We start from the raw sequence: 25880 nt of genomic DNA, 5'->3' as shown, positions 1-25880 counted from the left end.
CAACAGGCAGGGGTGGGGCTTGAGGTCCCGGGGGGAGCACCATATATTACTGGGGGGAGCTGGACCAGACATTGAGCTGCCTGCAGCCACTCGGGCTGGCACTCCCAGAAGCCGCCCCATGGAGCACTCTCCAGAAGAGGGCGCCGGCCCCGAGCCTTCAGGGCAGCCCCCTGCTACGGACTCCACGCGGGACGGGGAATCCGGGGTCCCACCTGCCGGCCCAGGTGCGGCGAGCGAGGCCCTGGCTGTGCTGACTTCCTTTGGGCGCCGCTTGTTGGTGCTGGTGCCGGTGTACCTGGCAGGGGCAGCGGGTCTTAGCGTGGGTTTTGTGCTTTTCGGCCTCGCCCTCTACCTGGGCTGGCGCCGGGTCCGTGATGGGAAAGAACGCAGCCTGAGGGCAGCGAGGCAGCTGCTGGATGATGAGGAGCGGATCACGGCAGAAACGCTTTATATGAGCCACCGGGAACTACCTGCCTGGGTGAGTTACCACGTCAGCCCCTTGCTGCAGTATAGCTCTTCCCAGCCCCTCAACTCGGGCTCTCCCTTCCTACGAAGTCAGCTCCCCGACTTAGGAGCTAAGGCTGCCCCCACCCCCAGACTTTGCATCGTCCCGTTAGCGCTTGTGTGCTGACCGGGACGCACCACTCCCGGACGGCCACCCACTCTCCCCGCCCACCCTTGCCGCAGAGCGGATCCTTCCACGGAATCGGGACTTCTTCCTCGGACTACAGCAGTGCATCTGAGCTGCCGCTCCCAGCCAAGCGTGTAGAATGTTCGCTCCTCCTGACTTCTGGTGCCACTCGCGCGCCTTTGCCGCGCTGTCTCTGGGGATCCCTCCACCCCACCCCCACCCCCACCCCACCCTGTGATGGCACAGAGGTTCCCTCCTCTTTGCTAGCGCTTTCAAAGCTTTTTATCTACTTAAAGGCATAAGGGTTTTCCGTTTCCTGCCTTGTCCCTAGGTAACCGCTGAGACCCAGCCCTGCAAGCATTGTTCCGCTGAGTCCCAGCACCTGGAAATGACCTGCCACGGTCGCCTTCCAGCCTCAAGCCAGCCGGGCTGCTGGGCTAAGGGAGGAGGTTCTGGGAAGAGGGTAGCGCGGCAGCAGTTCCCGCTGCTCCTTTCCACTCGCACCCTGGGCGGCCCCACCCTTTTCCGGACTGTGGGTAGCCTTCGCTAGCTTGCTCAGTTTGCTCAGCTGACCCAGGCCCTTATTACTACACCCTGTCTCCTGGGCTGAAGCAGATGCCTCTCTGACCTTGTTAAGCTGAGCGGGTTACCAGCCCCTTTGGGGGTACCCTCCTTACTCTTCTCACTTAGAGGTGACAGTTAGGTAGAGAGAGGCAGACACCAGTCACACTTGCCATGCCCTGGAGAGAAAAAAGGAAGAAGTGGTTTTATGCACCCTAAGTAGCAACTATTACTGCTACTTTTTATCATTGGAATTAATCCAACACTTCCACACCTCCGTGTACAGCGCAGGTGTCCTTTCCCACTCAGGAAGAGAGAGAAAGGAGGTAGGGAGGAAAGGAATGAGGAGAGAGAGAGGCAGTGCGGAGGTTTGCGCAGGCACTAGCGCACCAGCGCACCAGGCCTAAGTCTCTTCCTGCCAGTCTCTAGATTATCAGGGTTTGGTTTCTTCTTCACCTTCTTATACTGGAGCCCACGCCCAGTCCCAGGGGAGCAGGGAAGGCTGCTGGACAAAGGAACTAGGACTTCTTCGTCCCAGGATCCCCGGGAGCTCTGATTTGACAGGATCTCCTGAAAGAATGTGCCCTTCTCTTCAAGACTCCTCCCCCTCCCCCTCCTCTGCCCCAGAAGCTGCCATTTCGCATCTCAGAGCTATCTGAAGCATCTCTGTGTGGCCCCACATCCTACCTGCTCCTCTTATTAAAAAAGCCTCAGTGTCCCCAAATTCTAAGAAGAGAATTCTCCTACCTCCAGGATTGTGTGCTTAAATCTGTATTAAAACCTTTTTCTTACTGGGCGTGGTGGCATGCCTTTAATCCTAGCACTTGGGAGGCAGAGGCAGGTGGACTTTTGTTAACAAACAGCCTGGTCTATATAGTGAGTTCCCTGTCAGCCAGGGCTACATAATAAAACACTACAAACAAACAGAGAAAAACAACTTTTTCTCCCTTTGTTTAACCCATAGTCTCATATAGCCCAGGATGGCTTTGAACTCCCGGCCCTCCTGCCTTTACCTTCCAAGTGCTGGCAATATAGGTTTGTGTCCCATGGCCAGCTAAAACCTTCTCTTAATAAAATCAAACTTTGCCTTAAAAGGGGGGCGGGGGAGGTGGCTCAGCGGTTAAGAGCACTGACTATTCCAGAGGTCCTGGGTTCAATTCCCAGCACCCACATGGCAGCTCACACTGCCTGTAACTCCAGATGCAAGGGATCTGACATCTTCACACAGACATACATGTAGGTAGAACACCAATGCATATAAAATAAGTCACCAGAACACAAAAGGTGGTGGAGGAGAGGGAGGGAAGAAACCTCAGCACCAAGTCCTGGGTGTAAGGAGTCACTGTGGGATAGACACGAGCCTCTCAGGAAGCATGGATGTCACATGTGCTCATCACTGTCTCTGCCTTCTCCACGTCAGGTCAGCTTCCCAGATGTAGAAAAGGCGGAATGGCTGAACAAGGTGAGGATTGCCTTGTTTTGATTTTTCCTGGGTGGGGTTTATTCCTCTTTCAATGTTTTTTCCACACCTCCATTTCAGCTAGAGCACAGTCCCCAGAGCTGCCCATGGGGTGAGTCTGACTCCATGCCCAGCTCTGGACACTGAGCCCAAGGCCGCCTCCTCCCACTTGTGGCATCAGGCCTCAGAAAACAGCTGTATGCTGTCACGCCCAGATAGAACTGGCCTTTAGACGGGTGGCTCTCAACTTCCTGATGCTGTGACCCTTTAATACAGCTCATGTTGTGGTGATCCCAACCATAAAATTACTTTTGTTGCTGTTTCATAGCTGTAATTTGCTACTGTTATGGATTGTAACGAGAATATCTGTGTTTTCTGGTTCTTAGACTGATCCCTGTGGAAGGGTCATACGACCCCATGAGGGTCACAAACCACTGCTTTAGAAGGAAAGTGGCCTCTTCTCTGACAATGTTCCTTCTTTTCTTTTCCTCCCAGATTGTTGCTCAAGTGTGGCCCTTCCTAGGCCAGTATATGGAGAAGCTTCTGGCTGAAACGGTGGCCCCAGCTGTCCGGGGAGCTAACCCCCATCTGCAGACATTCACGTTTACACGCGTGGAGCTGGGTGAAAAGGTGCTGTGTGGGAAGCAGTGGATAGGGGGTGGTGGGGCACCCTAAGGGCTGAGGCTCACCTTTTTCACTCCTGCCTCTCCTGAGATCACCTCTCTCTTTAGCCAGTACGAATCATTGGCGTCAAGGTTCACCCTAGTCAGAGAAAAGATCAGATTCTACTGGACTTGAATGTCAGGTAACTTCCCGCCTCCTGCTCCCCTGCCAGTGGGTCCCAGTCACCCCTGACTACTCAGCTCCCCTGGACACCTAGTACTCACTTCTTTATTCTCTTTCTCATTGCCCCCCAGCTACGTAGGTGATGTACAGATTGATGTGGAGGTGAAGAAATACTTCTGCAAAGCCGGAGTCAAGGGCATGCAGGTGGGGCTTTGCCCTAAGTGTCATGGACTCTGGGGAGGGGAGGCTCAGAACAACTGAGGCTTGGGAAGTGTGGGAGGACCCAGGGCGTTGATCTTCTCTTCTCCCTCCAGCTCCACGGCGTCTTGCGGGTGATCCTTGAGCCACTCACAGGAGACCTTCCTATTGTGGGGGCTGTGTCCATGTTCTTTATCAAACGCCCGGTAAGAGAGAGAGAACATTGTTGGGAGGTGGGAGACATGGGACTGTGGGGTTTGGGAAGAGAGGCGGTACAGACAGGTAGCTATGGACATTGAGAAGTCAGATCAGAGGCTGAGTGTGCCCGTGCTCCCTAGGATCTGTCCTGATTCTTCTGCCCTTCTGTTCCAGACACTTGACATCAACTGGACAGGGATGACCAACCTGCTGGATATCCCAGGACTCAGGTATTGGGCACCCTCCCAAGTACCCCTGGGCAGAGGGTTCAGAGATACAAAGCAGGACACTTCACTCTGCGCCTGAGTCCTTGCACTTGGGGAGATCGGACGTAAACTCCAGGAAAGTTTCAGACTGGGGTTTTTTTCTTCCATGGGAGGAACATGCACTTGGGTAGAAATGGAGACTCCTCGGTGGGTGGAAGTACCTGCTGCAAGCCCAATGGGTACGGCATGGTTGTCCTCTGACCTCCACACATACCCTATGGCAGGCATGCATGCATGTGCACACACAGATAAAAACAAATGTAAAATAAAGAAAAAAAGAGACTGTATTTCCTAAACTTAGGTGTGGTGGCTCACATCTGTAGTCCTGGGACCTGGGAGGTTGGAGTTCAGTGCCATCATGGGTTACGTAACAAATTCCAGCTCAGCCAGAGATATGCAGTGAGATTTAAAGGTTTAAGTCTTTCTCTGTAGGAAAAACCACAATTGGGGTAGGGGGAAAAAACCTAGACGTTGAACCATTCCCTCCCTGCCTCCTCATTTAGTTCACTCTCTGACACCATGATCATGGACTCCATTGCTGCCTTCCTTGTGCTCCCTAACCGACTGTTGGTGCCCCTTGTGCCTGACCTTCAAGATGTGGCCCAGCTGCGGTCCCCACTACCCAGGGTATGGCATCTCTCAGAAGACCGAGCTTTTTCTCAAAGGCTTGCTGAGTTCTTAGTTTCTCACCAGTGGATTCCTGACCCCAGGGCATTATCCGGATTCACCTGCTGGCAGCCCGAGGTCTGAGTTCCAAGGACAAGTATGTGAAAGGCCTGATTGAGGGTAAATCAGATCCCTATGCCCTTGTTCGAGTGGGCACCCAGACGTTCTGCAGCCGTGTCATAGATGAAGATCTCAACCCTCACTGGGGGGAGACGTATGAGGTAGGAGCCAAGGGGTGCATATGTGTGTGTGTGTGTGTGTGTGTGTGTGTGTGTGTGCGCGTGCGTGACATGAGGCCCTGAGAGTCAATGGGGTGGGGGGAGAAGCTGCTGGCTGGAGCCCTCACAGATACAGCTCATAAGACTGCAGTCCTCTGTGCTCTCCAGGTGATAGTCCATGAGGTTCCAGGACAGGAGATCGAGGTGGAGGTATTTGACAAGGATCCAGACAAAGATGATTTTCTGGGAAGGTGAGACAGCCCATTTTAGATTCTAAAGTCCCAGCACTACCAAGATTCTGGAGGTAGCAGAGCCCACACAACACACACCCTCCCTCTGTCCCTCATCAGACCCTCTCTCCCTCCATCCTTCCCCTCCATGTAAACATTAAGCATGTAGTGCTCTTGCAGAGACCTGGGTTCGATCCCTAGTGTCCAGGGAGGCTTACAATCCCCTGTGTCTACAGCTTCCGTTCCTTTGGCCTTCTTAGGTACCGGCACTCACATGCACATACCCAGACACAGAATTTTTAAAAAGTAATAAAAAGGATTCTCCAATTACTCCTGGATAGTGAGTGGAGGGAAACCTGCTGACTTGCTACTAATTATGTCACTTTTCTCTCCACCCCACCCCCTCTTCCAGAATGAAGCTGGATGTAGGAAAAGTATTACAGGCTGGAGTCCTGGATAGTGTAAGTTGGGACAAGAGGAAGGTGGGAGTGAGTTCACCCTCTGGGAAGTGACAGGTGCTGCCTTTTGGGTGGCCTCTGACCTCTGCTTGTCTTTGACTCCCTTCAGTGGTACCCTCTACAAGGTGGGCAAGGCCAAGTTCACTTGAGGCTAGAATGGCTATCACTTCTGCCAGATGCAGAGAAGCTGGATCAGGTAAGCTGCATAGGACACAGGAGGTTGGGAACATCGGGGGTGGGAGGGTGGGGCTGACCACTGTTCCCTCCTCCCAGGTTCTCCAGTGGAATCGGGGCATCACTTCTCGGCCAGAGCCCCCATCAGCTGCCATCCTTGTTGTCTACTTGGATCGAGCCCAGGATCTTCCTGTGAGTTTGGCTCCTAGCATAGGTGGATCAGAGCCTTGGGGGAAAGGACGGCCACTCCTCCTTTGCTGAGGATACAGATACCCCTGCCTGTAACAGTTCTGAGGAGGGGTCAGGTCCACCTTGAGGGAGAGTCTGCTGGCCCTACCTTACATCATCAGACCCCAGACACCCAACACTTGAAGGATGATGTCTAAATTCTATCCCCCAACACAGCTGAAGAAAGGCAACAAGGAGCCCAACCCCATGGTGCAACTGTCAGTTCAGGATGTGACCCAGGAGAGCAAGGTAGGGGTGAGCACAGCGCTGGTTCAGGATCAGGGGGAGCAGGCCTCGCCTTAAAATGCTTGCTAGTTCAGGGTTTCAACCCACATGGGAGTGGTGCTGGGTACATGTGCTATGTCGTCACCCTCAGGCTACCTACAACACCAACAGCCCAGTGTGGGAAGAAGCTTTCCGATTTTTCCTGCAAGACCCTCGAAGCCAGGAGCTTGATGTGCAGGTGAGAGCTGCCTTATCCCGTCTTCCCAGGCTTCGTTGGTACGTGTTTTCCCCTTTCCCTGCTTTCTGAGATCTGTTTTTACCTGTGTGTGTGTGTGTGTGAGAGAGAGAGAGAGAGAGAGAGAGAGAGAGAGAGAGAGAGGAATTATTTCATTTATTCCTCCCAAGTACTGGGATTAAAGGTGTGAGCCAACACCTCTAGCTTTGTCAGTGTAGCTTTTTAAGAAAGATTTATTTTATGTATCTGAGTACATTGTCAGTGTCTTCAGACACACATCAGAAGAGGACATCAGATCCCATTACAGATGGTTGTGAGCCACCATGTGGTTGCTGGGAACTGAACTCAGAACCCCTGGAAGAGCAGTTGGTGCCCTTAACCACTGAGCCATCTCACCAGCCCCAGTGTAACTGGTTTATTATTATTATTTTACTTATTCACTTTACATGCTGTTCACTGTCCCCTCCTAATCACCCCCTCCCACAATTCTTCCCTGAGTTTGTTTGTTTGTTGTTTTTTTTTTTTTGATAAGGTCTCACAGTGTAGACCTGGCTGGCCTCAAGCTCACAGAAATCCACCTGCCTCTGCCTTAGTGCATAAAGGTGTGCCACCACACCTGGCTTAAAATTCATTTTTATAATTGGTAACTCTGTACTTGAGTAATTTTTATAGTGGGCAGATTGTATCCCAATAAAATTAACATTTAGCATTTAAAGGTCTTAGAACAATCATGAAACATTGTATCATAGCTTCCTTGCTAACTGGTCAGGTTCATAGAGGAAACATGTAGGTGCTGATTGTACAGCCTCTGAAGGGGCTGGAGCAAGTAGGGTTTGGAGACTGGGCCAGCAAAGCACTGGCCCCGCTCGTTGATATACAGCCTGGTGACCGGAGTTTGATCCTCAGAAGATACATAAAGGTGGGGAGAACCAACTCCACAGAATTGTCCTCTGACCTCCACACATGGGCTTGGGACACATTCCATGTATGTCACACACTCACACACAATGAACATTTTTTTTTTTCAAACATTCCGAACAAAGATCTCAACTGAGCCTGAAGGATAGTAAGTAGGATTGAAATAGGCAAGGGAGAGAATGAAAGCGTTCTCGGGAACGGAATGAGCAAAGGTAGAAGAGGAGATGGTGGAGTTGACAAAAGATGGTAAGAAGCCGGGAGGGAGAACCGAGCTGGAGTCGTGTTATAGTTTCAATATGCCTCCTTCTCTGACATTCACCTCCATTCTGTGCCGTACCACCAGGTGAAGGACGACTCCAGGGCCCTGACTTTAGGGGCCCTGACTCTCCCTCTTGCTCGCCTGTTGACTGCCTCTGAACTCACCCTGGACCAGTGGTTCCAGCTCAGCGGCTCAGGCCCAAACTCCAGGCTCTACATGAAACTGGTCATGCGGGTATGGCAATGGGGGAAGTGCTGGGGGCTGGGAGACCTGTGGATCTATTGGTATTCAGAGCGTAGAAGAGGAGCTACCTTATGCAAGCATATCAAAAAGTGTTTGTTGGGCTGACTCGGGGAAGGAATGAGATGAGCGCTGTCCTCAGCCTGCGCCTGCGCAAGAGCTCATCTGCGGACTGCCCGTGCTGTGCAATCACGATGTCTGTCTTATACTGCAGATCTTATACTTAGATTACTCGGAAATCCACTTCCCCACGGTGCCTGGTACCCAGGATTGGGACAGTGAGAGCCCAGACACAGGCAGCAGTGTGGATGCCCCACCTCGGCCCTATCACACAACTCCTAACAGCCACTTTGGGACTGAGGTAAATTGATACCTGGAAACTAGAAGGCTCCATCTGCCCACACTGTGTACCAAGCCTGTTTTAGGGGTGTTTCTGAGAGTTCTTGCTCCCTTCGGTCAGCATCTGTTCCTTCTGTAGAATGTTCTTCGGATCCATGTATTAGAAGCTCAGGACCTAATTGCCAAAGACCGTTTCTTGGGGGGACTGGTGAAGGGCAAATCAGACCCCTACGTCAAACTGAAGGTGGCAGGAAGAAGCTTCCGGACCCATGTTGTTCGGGAAGATCTCAATCCCCGCTGGAATGAGGTTTTTGAGGTCAGAAGTGAGTGGCTGGGACTCCTCTATCTGCCCCAACAGTGACTGCCATTCTGTGGTCAGCTGATGGGGGTGTGGTGGGGCGGATGGGGGTGTGGTCAGCTGATGGTGGAGAGGGGTAGTCATTTGGAGAAGAAAAGGAGAGACTTCCCTTTTCTCCCACTAGGTGATTGTCACATCAATCCCTGGCCAAGAGCTTGAGATTGAGGTCTTTGATAAGGACTTGGACAAAGATGACTTTTTGGGCAGGTAAGAGGATAGGATAGCAGTTCAGGCGGACAGATAGGCTGGGCACCATAGGCCACGGTATCAACCAGTCAGCCTCGTCTTTATTCTCCACCGCAGGTATAAAGTGAGTCTCACTACAGTGCTCAACAGTGGCTTTCTTGATGAGGTGAGCATGTGCTGAGAGCCAGTGACCCCCGATCTTGACGGACGCCTCATTTTCATTCTCACCTTTTCCTGCCTGTATCCACAGTGGCTGACCCTGGAGGATGTCCCATCTGGGCGCCTGCACTTGCGCCTGGAGCGTCTGACCCCTAGACCAACTGCTGCCGAGTTAGAGGAGGTGAGAGAGAGGAGCAGCTGGAGGAGGACGGGCAGGGTGCACCCTGTGTTAGCGTCCAAAGTGCGTCTCAGGTCCCAGGGTGTCAGTCCCGTCCACAGCCCACTATGTGTCCCAGGTGCTGCAAGTGAACAGCCTGATCCAGACTCAGAAGAGCTCAGAGCTGGCAGCAGCCCTGCTGTCCGTCTACCTGGAGCGGGCAGAGGATCTGCCGGTAAGAGGAAGCCCTGTGGGTTACTGGCTGGGATGGTGCTGGGGTGAGATTATCCGAAGCTATGAGGGTGGGGGCTGTCATGTGAAAATGGAGATGTGGCTCTGTGCTCTGTGGCTTTAATGTGTAAGGGCGGGGGGGGGCAGCTCTAAATTAACAGCAATTGGTATTCTCTTTCCAGCTCCGAAAAGGCACCAAGCATCCCAGCCCTTATGCCACTCTCACCGTGGGAGAGATTTCCCATAAAACCAAGGTAGAAGGAGAGGCTCTGTAAGGGGATCCTTCACTGCTAAGGACAGGAGGGAGGAGACTGCAAGAGTCTGGCCACTCATCATGGTAACACCCCCACCTGCTCTGTTTCCAACAGACTGTCTCCCAGACTTCAGCCCCTGTCTGGGAGGAGAGCGCCTCCTTTCTCATCAGGAAGCCACATACTGAGAGCCTGGAATTGCAGGTACTGTGAACTCAGTCCAGGAATGGGTGAACAGAAAGGAAAGAAATACCTGTGATCATAGCTCGTGGGAATCTGAGGCAAAGCGATTGCCCTGAGTTCAAGGCCAGTCTGGGCTAGTGAGACCGTTTCAAAAACACCACCACCACCACAAACAAAAGGGAAGTGTATTAGGGTTTTACTGCTGAGAACAGACACCATGACCAAGGCAACTCTTATAAAGGACAACATTTAATTGGGGCTGGCTTACAGGTTCAGAGGTTCAAGTCCATTGTCATCGAGGCAGGAACATGGCGGCATCCAGGCAGGCATGGTGCAGGAGTTGTTCTGAGTTCTACATCTTCATCTGAAGGCTGCTAGCAGAATACTGACTTCCAGGCAGCTAGGATGAGGGTCTTAAAGCCCACACCCACAGTGACACACCTACTCCAACAAGGCCACACCTTCTAATAGTGCCACTCCCTGGGCTGAACATATACAAACCATCACAGGAAGGAAAGCTTGAGTCCTCAGATTTAGTCACAGTGTCACTGGAGGACACTTCTAGAAGAATGATGAGGTTAAAGGCAGAAGGTGAGGAGAGGAGGGGTCCTATCAGACCATGGAGGTGGGGCAGTGAAAGAAGCATCTTGGAAGGCTTCCAAACGTAAGGGCAGATAGGCCCTAAGCAACAAGACTAGAAAGGTCAGCAGTGGATCTCAGTGGGCAGCTTACACCTGCACTACAGCTCCGTAGGCTCAGATGCCTCATACACAAATAACATAAAACCAGAATTTTAAAATTTCATTCATTCATTCATTCATTCATTCATTTTTTGAGACAGGGTTTCTCTCTGTGTATCAAGCCCTGGCTGTCCTGGACTTGCTTTGTAGACCAGGCTGGCCTGGAACTCACAGAGATCCTTCTGAGTGCTGGGATTAAAGCACCAGGTGTGAAACCCACAGTTTTAAAATACAGCAGGAATGCCTTTCAGGGTGAGGGGGGAAAAAAAGATAAATTTCATAATAAGGTCTTCTCAGTATCATGCTGAGATTTTTGGGTTTGGGATAAGATGTAGCTCTGGGTAGAACGTTTGCTTAGCATGCTTGAGACCCTAAGTTCAATCCCCCCTCCAAGAAAAGGAATTTTGGCCAGCTATAGCTGGTGTACGCCTGTGCTTCTGGCACTGGAGAGGTGGTAGCTGGAGGTCAGGAGTTCTGGGTTCACTACGTAATTCATTACTTCAAGGTCACTTAGCTCCATGAGACACTGTCTCAAAAGAAAAAAGAAAGGACTTTGTATTTTATGCTAAAGTGTGAGTGATTGTTTCAGATCCAAAGTTAGGAGGATCATGGCCCACCACGAGGGACTGCTGGTCTGGGTGTGGTGGCACAGGCTTGTAGTCCTGTCATAATCGTAAAATGGGGCTCACCCAGAGCCACATAATGAGACGCTGTCTCAAGCAAGTGAGGAGGGGAGGCCTCAGAGTAATTAAAGTAAGACATTGTTACAGAGGCCTGCTAGGATTCCTCTGGGGCTTTTGTTAGGGTGTGTGCATGTCAGGGAATGCATGTGGAGTCAGAACACCTTGGATGTCATTATTTGACTGCTGCCTTCATTTAGAAGAGGTCTCTCTGTTGTTTTTCTCTCGGTCGACTGAAGCTGGCTGGTCAAGCTTCCAGGGTTCATCTCCTCCCTACAGTACAGGCACTTGTGTTGGTTTGTGGGGCATGAGCTCAGGTCCTCATGCTCATGTCACCTGGCTGGCCTAGAGCTCACAGAGAGCCATCTTCCTGCCTGTGTCCCAGGTGCTGGAGTCAAAGGTGTGTGCTACCAAGCCTGGCTCTCTTTTTTGTTTTGTTGTTTTTCCCTGTTAGATATTAGTACATCTAAACAACAAAAAAACTTCTGGGCATTTTTGTTGTTGATGACTTTTTGAGACAACATCTTGCACTGTACCCTAGACTGGCCTCCAGAATGCTGGAATTACAGGCATGCTTCACCCACCTGCTGTTCTTGTTTGGGAGAGGAAGGACAAAGAAGAGTCTTTGAATTTGAAGTCTTTGGTGTTAACTGCTTTCCCCCTTGTGGAAGCAGTGGGCAAAAGCTCACACCTAACAACACAGACATAATGGAGGTATCCTTCAGGGGACCTGCAGTGTAGCCCGAACACTGTGAGGGAGCAGGTTGCAGGAAACAAGATAAGTTTCAAAAGTGGAAGCAGCTGAATGTTACCAAGAGGGAAAATAAGACTATTACAAATTACTGAGCTGGGTGTGTGCACACCATCAATCCCAGTACTCGGGAGGCAGAGGCAGGTGGATCTCTGAGAAGTCCAGGACAGGCAGGGTTAAACAGAGAAACCCTGCCTCACAAAACAAAAGCAAAACCTGTCTCAAAAAACCAAGTTTAAAAAGTTAGGAAATACAAAACATATGGGTGTTTTGTCTACATGTATGTCTATGTACCAAGTGCATACCTGGTGCCCAGGGAAGCCAGAAGCGGGCAACAGTTGTGGTAGGCTGCCGTGGGAGTGCTGGTAATCAAATTCAGGTCCTCTCAAAGAGCAGCCAGTACTCTGTGGCTGGGCTCTCTCTCCACCACTCACATCTGCAACAGGAAGGTTTTAAACGTTACGTGTGGGATGTAGAAATGAGAGCGTGACAGGCAGGGAACTTTCTGAGCCAGGGAGTCATGGAGCTCAAGGTGACCTCAAACTCAGTATGCAGCTGAGGGCCACCCTCCTGCCTCCACAGTTCCAGGATGACAGACTTGCACCAGCACACCTGCTCCGATGTGGAGCTGGGGCCTCCACCCAGAGCTGCAGGCAAGTTAGGCAAGCATGCTACCAAGTGAGCTGCACCCCCAGCCCTATGCTGTTATTTTTTTCTTTTTGAGACTGTGTAGCCATGGCTGGCCTGGAATCCAGAGATCTGCCTCTGCCTTCCACTCCCTCCCAGTTGCTGGTGCGTGTGCCACGAGTGCGCGGCTGTGCCTGCTGGTGCGTGTGCCACCAGTGCTGGCTGTAGTTTTCTGCCATTCTTTTTTCCATTCTGCTGGTTCTACTGGTAAGTCAGAGCTTACAAAATAGAGACTATTTTAATTGAGAGAGAAGGCAGGCAGGGGGCTTGACTGACGGCACACGTCTGTAATCCTCGCGCTGGAGAGGCTGAAGTTGGAACTTTCACCAAAACCACCTGAGCCTTTGGATCCCAAATGTCAAGTAAACGTCGGTACTTTATCATTGTGTTTGCCCCACAGGTCCGGGGTGAAGGGACCGGCACCCTGGGCTCCGTATCCCTGCCTCTCTCTGAGCTCCTCCAGGCGGAACAACTCTGCCTGGACCACTGGTTTGCACTCAGCGGTCAGGGCCAGGTGCTAATGAGAGCGCAGCTAGGGGTGAGTACCAGGGCCAGGAAGGCTGGGGCCTCGGACTGAGAATGGCCCAGCTCACACCTCTCCTGCCCCCAGATCCTGGTATCCCAGCACTCGGGAGTGGAAGCCCATAGCCACAGCTATAGCCACAGCTCCTCCTCGCTCAACGAAGAACCCGAGGCCCTAGGGGGAGCCACTCACACCGCCTCCCCAGTCCCAGAGGTTAGGCATCGCCTAACCCATGGTGACAGGTAAGAGGCTGGGAAGGGAGGTGGTACGCAGGCAGGCGGGAGTATGAAGTTGAATCACCAGGTGCCTAGATGCTATTGTCTGTTTTCCCACAGTCCCTCTGAGGCTCCTGTGGGGCCCCTGGGCCAGGTGAAGCTGACAGTGTGGTACCACAGTGACGAACAAAAGCTTATCAGCATCGTCCATAGCTGCCGGTGAGACCCCGCCCACCTCCCTCCTTGGTTTCCTCCGTCCTTCTTGAGTGCTCCAATGCCCACATCCTTCTGCGGCAGGGCCCTTCGACAAAATGGACGTGATCTCCCAGACCCCTATGTGTCGATGCTGCTGCTCCCAGACAAGAACCGAAGCACCAAGAGGAAGACCCCACAGAAGAAGAGGACCCTCAATCCTGAGTTCAATGAACGGTCAGTAAACAGGCATGGGGTGGCAGGTGGGGCGTGGAGGGGCTTCGCGTGGGCCCCTGGCTCTAAGATCTAGTGCTTTCCCCAGGTTTGAGTGGGATCTGCCCCTGGATGGGACTCTCAGGCGGAAGCTCGATGTCTCTGTGAAGTCAAACTCCTCCTTCATGTCCAGAGAGCGTGAGCTTCTGGGGAAGGTGAGCAGACAAGGACTAACGCTGCTGGTGCCACCTGGTGTGTGACCGTATCGTCACGCGGTGGTTCAGAATGATAATGTTGATAAGACAGGTTCTTTGAAAATGCCAAAATGTCATTTTGTCCCCTGTCACCCTCCAACCCAGGTGCAGCTGGATCTAGCAGAGATAGACCTTTCCCAGGGTGCAGCCCAGTGGTGAGTGTCTGCATAGGCATGTGAAACTGGCTATGCACACTGGAGAAATCCCAATCACAGGATGTAATCAAAGTGAGGACCGCGGGTTCCCTTAAGCATGGAACCCTTTGGCATGTCTTTCATGTAGGAGAGAACATAGCTGGCAGGCATGGTGGCTTATGGCTGTAGTTAGAGCCTGCGGGAAGCTGGAGAATTGAGAGTTCAAGATCGGCTTGGGCTATGTAGCCAGCTCTAAGCCAGCCTGGGAAGCAGACAGAATCTCAGAAAACAAAAACCAACGTTAGAGTCCTCATTCTGCCTGAACTCTGTGTCCTTGCTTCCCTAGGTACGATCTGATGGATGACAGAGAAAAGGGCGGTTCCTAGGAGCTGAGGGATGACAACCTGGCACTGCTTGGTCTTCTTGCCTCTTGCCCCAGTGTGAAGAGCCTCCACAGCGCGGCTCTAGGGCTGAGCCTAAGCCCTTTTGCCTTCTGGGCCCGAATAAGGGTCTTTGCCTGACCAAAGAGGATCACCTTACCCCTCACTGCACGGCCTTTATCCTGCAGGCTCCCAGGGCAGGGACTTGAGCTGGCTATTTCCTGTTCTGCCTGCACCTCCTCCTCCTTCCCACTCCTCAGGGCCTCACGCACCTGTGCCTGGCCGCTGGCAGCACTAGCAGTGGCATTCTGCTCATGCCAAATGCAGCTTTTGGAAAGCTTTTTTTTTTTTTTTTTTTTTTTTTTTAACATAATAAAAAATATACAGAAAACAGTGCTTCATGAACTTGCATGCATTCTTGTACCACATTAGCTGCCGGGGCAGTGCTAATCTCTACTCTGCTCTAAGTTAGTCTGTATGTTGCTGAATGGCATAAGGTCTTCTGTGATTGCGTGGTCACCTACCAACCATCAGGGAGAACAAACATAGGGGTGCGAAGGAAGATGACAGCCTAGCTCCTCACACTGAGGCTCTTGGACTGTGGGTACAAGATGAGCAGCAACCGGGCCCCATGTCCAGCTACACACACACACACACCTTCTTCAATCCACTCTTGAAAATATATGTGCTATGGTGGCTGCCTCAGTCCAGTGCACTGTGTGAATTGGGAACATGTGGATTCTATAGAAGCTTCCAAGTTGTTAGCAATTGGTCTTGGGGCTGGAGAGATGGCTCAGTGGGCTCGGTGGTCAAGAGCACCAGCTGCTCTTTTGGGGGGTTCTGAGTTCCAAGTCCCAGCAACCACATGGTGGCTCACAACCATCTGTAATGGGATCCAATGCCCTCTTCTGATGTCTAAAGACAGCTACAGTGTACTCATACATAAAGTAAATCTTAAAGAAGAAAAGAAATTGGTCTTGACACCCCAAGAATGGTAATATGCAGATGGATAGAAAGGACTCTAGACAGCAGGGCTGGTTTTCTGACCAACTGCCTAGATTGTAAACTCACTGTCTAGAACTAATCTGACCACCGCCCATGTCAGGCCACCGTGTCAGACCACTGCTCTATTAAACATTACGTTCAAACCAGCTGTGGCCCTTTCCCTGGAAGGCTGGACTCCAACCTGTCCATCAGTGTTTTCTCCAACTGTCAAAGCCTTCATTCAATTTGAGAAGATCGGTTTACTCAATGATGGGAACCTGTGAGACTGTAGTCACCACTGAGCATGGGAAAGGCTCTTCTGTGCGATAGCTGATGTCGGGAGACTGCTCTCCAGACACAGTGATGACGCCTCATTCATACAGCTTGTCTACTGACCACTCCCATCTGCCATTCATAAACCCCCAGCCCAGCACAAGCTCATACTGTCAAGGACAGCAGCTGCATCCAAAATGGCGTCAGGGCCATCTGAGAGCTGACAAATATTTCATGTCCATCTGGATCTACTCACCTTGCAGGACAATCTTCTCACTCATGAGACAGGGATTTGTGTAGCACAGGCTGGCCTTTAGTAACTCCATAGGTAATGCAGGCTGGCTGCCTTTAACTGCACATGTAGTAGCTAAGGATGACCTTGAACTTCATGTCTTCCTTCCAAGTGCTGGGATCACAGGTTTGTGGTACTACAACTGGCCTGTTTTGGTTTTGTCTTTTTTTTTTTTTTAAAGAATGCTATTTTTATTTGTATTTTTTTCTTTTCTTTTCTTATTATTTTTTTTTTTTAAGATTTATCTATTTTTATGAAGACACTGTAGCTGTCTTCAGACACACCAGAAGAGGGCATCAGATCCCATTACAGATGGTTGTGAGCCACCATGTGGTTGCTGGGAATCGAACTCAGGACCTCTGGAAGAACAGTCAGTGCTCTTAACCACTGATCCATCTCTCCAGCCCTGGTTTTGTCTTTAAATTAAGACAGAGTCACACACTGTAGCCCAGGCTAGCCTCAAGTTCAAGGCAATCCTACTGCAGCCTCCTTTTGGAGAGCTGGAATTACAAGCAAGAGCCACTGTGCCCAACTTTAAAAAAAAAAAAAAAAAAAAAAAAAAAAAGACAGAAAGAAAGAAAAAGAAAGTCCAAACAGTAAACATAGCTGATATGTTTCCAGCCACCGTGTACACTCTGCTACACCCACTAATAGGTCCCGACACCTCACACCCGGATTCTTTACACATTTTTTAGACAGGCTCTTGCTGAGCAGTTAGTCCATGGCCTGGAACGTACGGCAATCTCCCTTAGTGCTACGATCACAGTCTGTACCACCACCTTCGATCACTCCAACGTCTGTGAGGGGGAGTCAAGAAACTTGAAACTTTAACGTCCCTTCTATAATTATGAGATGCAGGGCGTGTACGGCCTGAGGCCTGCCATTTTAGCAGGCTTGAGAAGATATAAATGGGGGTTTTGTTTTTGTTATGTATGATTTCAAAAGACAATCTTGGCCTACTTGACCACTTTAAGCAATTACTTTCCCAGAAAACCAGGAGACTTGGCATGGCTTCTGCTCTGGGAAGGCTCTTACTCTGTCCCAAGCTGTCCAAGTCCGGCTACAAAAGGGAGGAATAGCGGCTTACCAGCTACTAGAGGCTGCGGCACTCAGTCGTCCTCAAACAGATATGGGGATGAATTTTTTAGAGTGAGGGGCTGGAGAGTTGGCTCAGTGGTTAAAAGCACTTGTTGCTTTAGCAGAAGACTCGAGTTGAGACCCAGCATCCACACAGGATAGCCCACAACTGTCTGTGGCCTCAGTTCCAGGAGACTCAGCAGGGATGCATGTTTGTGTACACACACATACAGCAAACCATTCATGCACATAAAACAATTCTTAAAAAAAATCACTGTCTTTGTTTTTAAAAGAATATAAAGGAATCATCTGTCATGGAATTAAATATACTTGTTATTTAGTAAAACTTTGGGGGCTTGGGGGGTGGTTTATTTTTTCTGTACCCAGGGCCTCACAAATGCTAGCTAGCCAAGTGTTCTTTCACTGAGTTATATCCCTAGTTCTATTAATTTTGAGAAGGGGATCTCACCAAGTTTCCTAGGCTGGATTTGAACTCACTCTGTAGCCCAGACTGGCCTTGTACTTGTGATCCTACCTCAGCCTCCCAAGTAGCTGGGACTACAGGACCTGACTTGTGGATTAATGTTTTAACTTTTGTGTCTATGGTATATGTATGCATTCATGTGTAAGCATGTGAGGGTGCAGGTGTGCCTCGCATGCGTGTGTGTAGAGGCCAGAGGTCAACCTCAAGTGTTGCTTCTCAGGAACTGTCCACCTTTGCTTTTCATTACAATTAGTGTGTGTGTGTGTGTGTGTGTGTGTGTGTGTGTGTGTGTGTGCACATGCATGCACGCATGCTTGCATGCTGCTGTGTCTATGTGAAGGTCAGAGGACAGCTTGGAGGACTTGGTTTTCCTGGTCTGTCATGTGGGTGCAGAGATCAAGGTGATCAGCCTTTACACACTGAGCCATTCTGCTGACCTCAGCCTTGCTTTTGGAGACAGGATCTTACTATGAATCCTGGCACTTGCTGTATAGACCAGGCTGGCCTTGAACTCATTGAGATCTGTCTGCCTCTGCCTCCTAAATGCTGGCCCAAACTCAGGTTCCTATGCTTGGATAGTAAGCCATCTCCCCAGCCTGTTTTGAGACATCTTGCCTTAAACGTCTGACAGTCCTCCTGCCTCTGCCCGCACAGTTCTGGGTTTACAAGCTTGTGTCACCATGCCCTGTAGCTCTTTCTCTGTATGTGTAGTGGTAGGGGACAGACAAAGTCTCTACCACTGAGCAGCTGCCCTAGCTAAGCCTCCAAGCAGTTTGCTCTCGACAGTGACTGATACCGGCTACTCCCTTCTTGGAATATAGCTTTATTGGACCAAACTATGTGCAGTCCTGAAGAGGGTGTGGCAACTCGGTCATCTGCCCAGCCTTTTCCCTACATAGAGAACCCTCTGGCAGGCATTCCTGGTGGAGGTGCACTACCTCTGAGGGGTTATCATGCTTTCCCAGCCACCTTCCCAACCTGGGGTGACTCTGACCCAATTATAGTTAACAAGATATAAAAGAAAGTCAGTTAGGAACTGGGACATCCGAAGAAAGCAGTTGAAGTTGGGTGGGCATGAGAGTGGTGCACTTTAAATCCCGGCACTCTGGAAGATCTGTGAGAGTTCCAGAACGACCAAGGCCAGGCCTCGAGACCCTGTTTTAAAACAAAGGACTTACCGCTCTTGCATAGAGGACCCAGGTTCAGTTTCCAGCACCTACCTGGTGGCACAACGGTCTAACTCCAGTTCCTGGGGGGAGCCAATGCTCTGCCCTGGCCTCTGTGGACGCTGAGCACCTGTACACGGTACATATACATATATGCAGGCAAAACGACCGTACACATAAAATAAGCCTAAAAAATAAACAACAGCTATTGTCTAAAAGTACACACGGGCTGGGTTCCCAGCACATGTGGCAGCTCCGCTCAGAACCATCCTAGGGGACCCTAGGGCATCTGACGCCCTCTTTTGGACCCTGTGGGTACCAGGCACACAGGTAGTGTATCCACTGACAGGTAGACAGTCAGTGGACAAAGCACGTGCCACAGTCTTGGTGACTGGAGTCTGAGCCCTAGACCCATGTAAAGACAAAGACATTGTGACTGTGACACATGTGCCTTGTCACACATGCCCACATACACTACGCCCATGCCCACACATATACATCAAGCCCACGCATATATCATGCCCACATACAAACAATAAAATTGCAGGGGGGCGGAGGGTTGTTTTTAAAACAGGGCCTCACCTGGCTGCCCTGGCTGGCCTCGAACTCACAGAAACTTGCCTCAGGAAGAGCTCCCAGGCCAGACAAGGCTATATAGTGAGACTATGTTTCAAAAAACCTAATTTTAACCAAGTGTTTATCATCTGGCTGGAGCCCAGCAACCCTTCTCCCGTTTTCTGCAGCATCTATTTTAAACCTTTACTACTTCCTAGAGTTCTCTCCTACCTCCTCCTTATCAAGTCAAATCACCTCAACAATTTCAGGGAGAAAATGTAAAAACAGTAGTGCATGGCCATGCTCCCATCCCTCAGGCCCCCAGGGTCCCTCCCTGATAACACCAGCTGTGGTGTCACATCTGTCCATTCATTCTACAAATATTTCAGGACCTCGTATGGACCAGGTGACCTGGAGATCCTTGGTGCTGGACAGTGAGTCGTGTAGGGGTGTGTGTGTGTAGGTGTGTGTGTGTGTGGGGGGGGGGTGTTTGTAGGTGTGTGTAGGTGTGTGTGTGTGTATCTTGGAAGAGAATATAAAAGTCAAGGGGAAGAAGCTCAGCAACAGAGACAGGATATCTTTGAAGATCTGCAAGCTACCGGGTGTGGCTGGACAGAAATGTGACCAGGACAGGAAGTAAGTGTTTGAAGTTGAAGCCGTGGCCCCTCTGTGGGCTACTGGAAGCCAGTGTGTGCCAGGATGCTAGGCAAGAGCTCAGCCTCTGAGCTCTACCCACCACCTAACCCTGATCAGAGCACACAGAAGCGCACTGGAAAGCTGGGCCTGTGGCTGGTGTTCTGGCTCTGGTCTGTGATCCCGACACTCAGGAGGCTAAGGCAGAAGGATCATCACAGTTTGAGGCCAGAGTGGGCTGCATAGTGAGTTCCAGGACAGCCTGGCGTGCTGGTAAATGCTGTGATCTCAGCATATGGGAAGACCAGAAGTTCAAGGTCATCCTCGGGTACATAACTAGTTCCAGGCCTGCCTTGTCTGAGAACAAACAAAAATAAAGTACTTGCAGGCCAAATCCCAAATATGGATGAATTTAAAATAGGGAGATGACGTTCAGGAGAATGAGAGGTGGGTGGGCAAAATGGCCCATCTGTTAGAGCTACTTGCCACTGACCCTGACAACCTGTGGTTGACACTCAGAGCCCACCCGGCAGAAAAAAGAACCAATTCTCACAAGCTGTCCCTTGGCCTCAGCTCCTATCCACCTCAAAAAAAAAAAAAAAAAAAAAAAGTATGTTTTGAAATGATTATTAAAAAGCTTAGATTACATTACCTATGTGAAACAAGATTTCCAGAGGAGCAATCTACAAGTCTGTTGTTATAAGACGTTCCTAGGAGATTTTATAACAACAGCTGAGTCTGTTGACCTCTGCCTTAGTAAACTGCAATAGGAAACCAGCTTTACCTGTTAAAACCAACTTTTCTATTTATACCCCACTCTCACACTGGTCTATAAAAATGACCTAAGAAAGGCTTTGTAAAATGTGCATGAGGCCTCTTCATTACCCTCCTTCTTACTGTGGGTCACTTACTGTCTTGGGATTTTTATTGCTGTGACAAAACACCATGCCCAACATCAAGGTGGGAAGGAAAAGGTTTATTTTGCTTATACTTCCAGGTAACAGGCCATCATTGAGGGAAGCCTGGACAGGGACTCGAGCAGGGCAGGAACCAGGATGCAGGAGCTGATGCAGAGGCTGTGGACGGGCACTGCTCACTGGTTTGCTCCTCATGGCTTGCTCAGCCTGCTTTCTCATAGAATCCAGGATCATCAGCCGAGAGGAGCCCATACCTTCAACCACTAGTGAAGGAAATGCCCTACAGCGTGATGTCATTTCTCTCACTTGAGGTTCCCGTCCCTCAGATGACTACAGCCTATGTATCAAGGTGACATCAGTCTACCAAGAATAACTAACCCCTTGTCAGCTTGACACACAAACACATCACTTCAGTATTAAGCCGTAACCTTTCCTTTCTGTTCATTCCCAAAATCACACATTAATATTGACATCACAAAATTTAAAAGCCCCATAGACTTTAAATTTTCAAACACTAGGACTAGAGAGAAGGCTCAGTGGTTAAGAGCACTGGATGATCTTTGAGAGGACCTGTGTTCAGTTCCCAGCACCTACACAGCAACTCACAACTATCTGCAACTCAGTTCAAGGGGTTCTGGCCCATCACACAGACATACGTGCAGGAAAAACACTAGTACATATAAAAATAAATAAATCTTTTTTTTTTTTTTAGCTCAGGACCGAACCCAGGGCCTTGTGCTTGCTAAGCAAGCACTCTACCATTGAGCTAAATCCCCAACTCCTAAATAAATCTTTAAAAAATTCAGAAGTAAAAGTCCGAAGTCTCTTTAAACTATTCAAAACTGTAAAATAAAAAAAAATAAGTTACTTTCTTACCTCAAAAGAGAAGAAGCAGTCCTAGTCTGAACAAAGCAAAACCAAGTCCCAACAGTGTAAACAACTCAGCATCCAATGTCTGGGATTCTCTCATGATCTGAGCTCCACCCAAGGGCCTGGGTCACTTCTCTGGCTCTGTCCTCTGCAGCACACACAGCTCGTCTTCTAGGCTCAGACTGGCTCCACTCCACACCTGTTGTTCTTGGTGGTTGTCCCCTGGTACTGGCATTTCCAAAATGCTGGACTCTTCTACAGCAGCTGGGCTGCACTTTCACCTTTAACCTCTCCTGGGCTCTTTTCAGGGACTTCAAGCCTGGCACATAGGGTCAAGCCTCAGCTGCTGCCCATGACTCCTTTGTACCTTTAAAGCAGTTATTAGCTGGGTCACTCTTACACCACCAAGTCCAGCTGCCAGAATGAGGTTCAACCCTGGCCGCCTCTGGACCACAGCTTCTGAGGAAACACTTCCCAGGAGATTTTACTTCAGTGAGTAACAGCTGATTCTTCAGCCCCAGCTGATCAGCATCCTTTTCCTGGAAAAAGCAAAGGTTTTACACTAGTGGTCTGGCCTCTTGTTAGTCTCAGCTGATTCTTCAGCTCCAGCTGACCAGACACCAGATTCCTGAACAAAAGGCCAGGTAGAGAGTCTTTGCTTCCCTCTGAAACTCCACAGGCCATGCCTCTGTGTTCTGCACTGCTCTGGACATTTGTATCTTCCAAACTCCCACAGAGCAGCTCACTGTGCACTCAGCACTCAGTGCTTTTCCAGCCCAGAGCTCAAATGCCACCACAACCCTCTACAAACGACAAACAGTAAAAACGTATGGCCAGGCATCTCTGTCATAGCCACAGCCCACCGTCCTGGTAACGATTTGTGTCTTAGGTTTTTTGTTGTTGTTGTTGTTGTTTTTTTCTGCTGTATGAAACACCAAAAGGAAAAGCAACTTGGAGAGGAAAGGTTTTATTTTGCTTACATTTTCAGATGTCAGTCCATCAAAGAAGTCAGGGCAGAAACCTGGAAGCAGGAGTTGATTCGGAGGTCATGGAGGGGTGTGGTTACTGGCTTGCTCAGCCTGCTTTCTTATAGAATCCTGGACCACCAGCTGGAATGGCGCCACCCACAATGGGCTGGGCCCTTCACCATCAATCACTAATTAAGAAAATATCCAGGAGACTTGGGGGAGGGGTGGATATTGGGATGTCAAGTGAATAAATTAATGAAAAAAAGCAAAGAAAATACCCCATAGGCTCGCCCACTTATCGTATGAAGGCACTTTCCCAATTGAGGTTCCCTCCTCTCAGATGGCTCTGGCCTTTAATCCCAGCACTCAGGAGGCAGAGGCAGGAGGGTCTCTGAGTTTGAGGTAAGCCTGTTCTCAGAGGGAGTTTGAGGTAAGCCTGGTCTACAGAGGGAGCCCAGGACAGGTGGGTATACTGAGAGTTTTGGTTTCTTTAAAAACCCATCATGTTATGTACATTTGTTTTAAGCCCAGGTGTGGGATATGGGCTACTTCAGTTTGTCCACAGCTGCTAACTTTGATTGTCTTGTGCTCCAAGAGGGGCATGGTTTTGCCACCTGCAGAGTTTAATTCTGGAGACTCTGGAGGGTGTAAATACAAGAGCCCCAAGAAGAGAAGGCCTGCAGCAGCTGCTGCTCCCCTTGCTATATTGCTGACTTGCCCCTGAGAACACCACAACCCTAACCTGCAGGAAGTAGCCTATAGAGGTCTCTGCCTAGAACACCACAACCCTAACCTGCAGGAAGTAGCCTATAGAGGTCTCCATTCTCTTTTCCCTCTACCCTTTCTCTCCTACCTAGTGTTGGGGGTTACAAGGGAGATAGAAGTATAAGAACTCAATAAAATAGCTAAAAGGGGGGGGGGGAGCCAACAGCAAAGTCTATACAGAGAAACCCTGTCTCAAAATAAAAATAAAACAAAGACAACAGCTAGTTGTATGGGGTGAACCCACAATTATTCAAGTTTCTGAAATGATACACTGATATGTGATGATCAATATTTTTTTCCTTTCAGGGGTCTTCGGGTAGAGGGCTTGCCTGGCATGCAGAAAGCTCTAGGTTCAACCCCAAGAATCTTAGGACATCGAGTAATTGGGAGGCAGAGCATCAGAGCAGCAGAGTGAGACCACTGAGGGGGGGAGTCACACTGGATCACACATTAAGATCACTACATAACTACATAACATCTTGCCTCAAAAAAACAGAAAAAAATTTCCTTTTTGATGGTGATGGAGACTGAACCCAGAGCCTGATGGTTGTGGACAACTGCCCTGCCAGCAAGCCCTAACTTCAATCCTTATTCACTGCTGTTTTTGAGACCAGGCTTGTTGGTTCATCCAGAACCACATTTATCTATCACCACGTCTGCTTTGTTGTTCTTGCTTCCAAGCCAGGCAGTGGTGGCCTAGGCCTTTAATCCCAGCACTTGGGAGGCAGAGGCAGGCGGATTTCTGAGTTTGAGGCCAGCCTGGTCTACAGAGTGAGTTCCAGGACAGCCAGGACTACACAGAGAAACCCTGTCTCGGAAAAAAAAAACAACAACAACAACAACAACAAAAAACAAACAAAAAAAAACCAAAAAACAAAAAAACCCACAAACCAACCAACCAAACAAACAAACAAAAAAAACACACAAAAACAAAAATCCACAAACAAACAAACAAACAAACAAACAAAAACTCCAATGTCTTTTATGTCGCAGGATGGACTAAAAACTTCATAGCTGAGACTAACTTAGAACTTCTAATTCTCCTGGCTCCACCTCTTTCTCCCTTCCCTCCCTTGCCCCCACTCCCACCCCTACCCCCGGCCCCTTCTCCCTCCTCTGTGTAGTCCTGGCTGTCCTGGAACTTCACTCACATAAAAATAAAACCCTGGGCTAGGCATGGTGGTGCATGCCTTTATCCTTACAGCAAGTAGGCAGAGGCAGGTGGATCTATTGTTCGTTCCAGGACAGTCAGGGCTATGTAGACAGACCCTGTCTCAATAAAACCAACAAATGTGAGACCTTAAAAAAATGTTATGTCTAATCATGAGAGTTACTTTACAGGGGAGCCAAATGACAGTACAGGCTCTTCTGAGCCTGAACTCCTTATCGACTCCACTGAGAGTACCTCCAGAGAGGTCACTCCCTTTATTAGTACAATCAGGTTATTCCTTTCTTTTCTGCTCTGAGTCTGGCTCTCACATAGCCCAGGCTGGCCTCAACTCCCTACCAATGACCAATGACTCTGATTCTTCCTGTCTCCACCTCCTGAGTGCTCGGACACCTCTAGAGCTTTGTGCAAGCCCTCTACCAACTGCACAACAACCCTTGCGCCGGTACAGACCTTTTTACTCTTCGGAGCTTTCTCCTGCCAGGGAAGGTCTGTTTCTGGCTACAAAACTGGCTTATGTCTCATTCTTCCTACGGCGCCGCTGGGAGTTTTCTACCCTGAGCTATTTCTGGTCCACTTTCTTGCACAAGCTCTAGTATGAGGCGCGCCGCCAAAGTTATTTATTCATCTGGTTCGGGACTATGGGCCGGTTCCCTCTCTGCACCCAAACCTTTGGTAAACGCCACGGAGAAAGCGCAAATACTCAGGCTGGGGAATGGAGTCGGAAAGGGAAGGAAGGGCTGCAGAGGCCAGAGCTGCATTTGTTGTGTTATCTCCCGGGGCAGACCGCTCAGCAGACGCCTCCACACGGAGGAGATGAGATTCGGGAGCAGATGACCAGGCTAAACTGTAAATCTTAGCATCTACTTCAGCCATCAGCTTCTAGGTCCTTCGGCTAAGATCAAATGTGTAAAAAAAAATAAAATAAAATAAAATAAAAATGCAAAACTCTCCAAGTTACACGATCCCGCAGCTAACTACCGACGGCAACGAAAGCAGCCCTAGCCGCCGCCCCGCCCATCCACCGGCCACGCCCGCCGCCCGGTCCCGCCCCTAGCCTTGCGGGTATTCCGTGGGTCTGCAGCCTCAGGGTCATGGGTGGGGATTGCTCAAGCCCTTTCAATTCCGGAACCGGCGCACGCCTC

At 49.9% G+C, this 25880-nt stretch overlaps 1 protein-coding gene and 1 long non-coding RNA gene across 3 annotated transcripts; one reads left to right on the top strand and one right to left on the bottom strand.

The window, feature by feature from the left end:
- On the top strand, window positions 1-14979 carry Esyt1 (extended synaptotagmin 1). Its single transcript, XM_076920633.1, has 31 exons — window positions 1-478; window positions 2613-2654; window positions 3147-3281; window positions 3383-3456; window positions 3569-3641; window positions 3752-3841; window positions 4008-4063; window positions 4603-4726; window positions 4810-4986; window positions 5152-5234; window positions 5626-5674; window positions 5781-5867; window positions 5945-6037; window positions 6251-6322; window positions 6450-6536; window positions 7795-7944; window positions 8165-8311; window positions 8429-8605; window positions 8772-8854; window positions 8951-8999; window positions 9084-9173; window positions 9289-9384; window positions 9563-9634; window positions 9749-9835; window positions 13073-13210; window positions 13283-13437; window positions 13531-13629; window positions 13708-13839; window positions 13925-14030; window positions 14175-14224; window positions 14550-14979. The coding sequence occupies exons 1-31, from the start codon at window positions 119-121 to the stop codon at window positions 14587-14589; spliced, it is 3273 nt and encodes a 1090-aa protein (XP_076776748.1). The 5' UTR covers window positions 1-118; the 3' UTR covers window positions 14590-14979.
- On the bottom strand, window positions 10046-25826 carry LOC143436371 (uncharacterized). 2 transcript variants are annotated; one of them, XR_013106455.1, is made up of 4 exons: window positions 22815-25826; window positions 21841-22373; window positions 18914-18989; window positions 10046-12421 (listed from the first exon to the last, which is right to left on the bottom strand). It is a non-coding gene; the product is annotated as an uncharacterized LOC143436371 (long non-coding RNA). The 2 variants fall into 2 exon arrangements; XR_013106456.1 differs by lacking the exons at window positions 10046-12421; window positions 18914-18989 and adding an exon at window positions 19007-21227.
- Between the last annotated feature and the right edge of the window lie 54 nt (window positions 25827-25880).

The sequence above is a fragment of the Arvicanthis niloticus genome, chromosome 22 (assembly GCF_011762505.2).
Source record: "Arvicanthis niloticus isolate mArvNil1 chromosome 22, mArvNil1.pat.X, whole genome shotgun sequence".
Classification (NCBI taxonomy): domain Eukaryota; kingdom Metazoa; phylum Chordata; class Mammalia; order Rodentia; family Muridae; genus Arvicanthis; species Arvicanthis niloticus.
The sequence above is the reverse complement of the archived record's forward strand: the minus strand, read 5'-3'. Positions and strand labels throughout refer to the sequence as shown.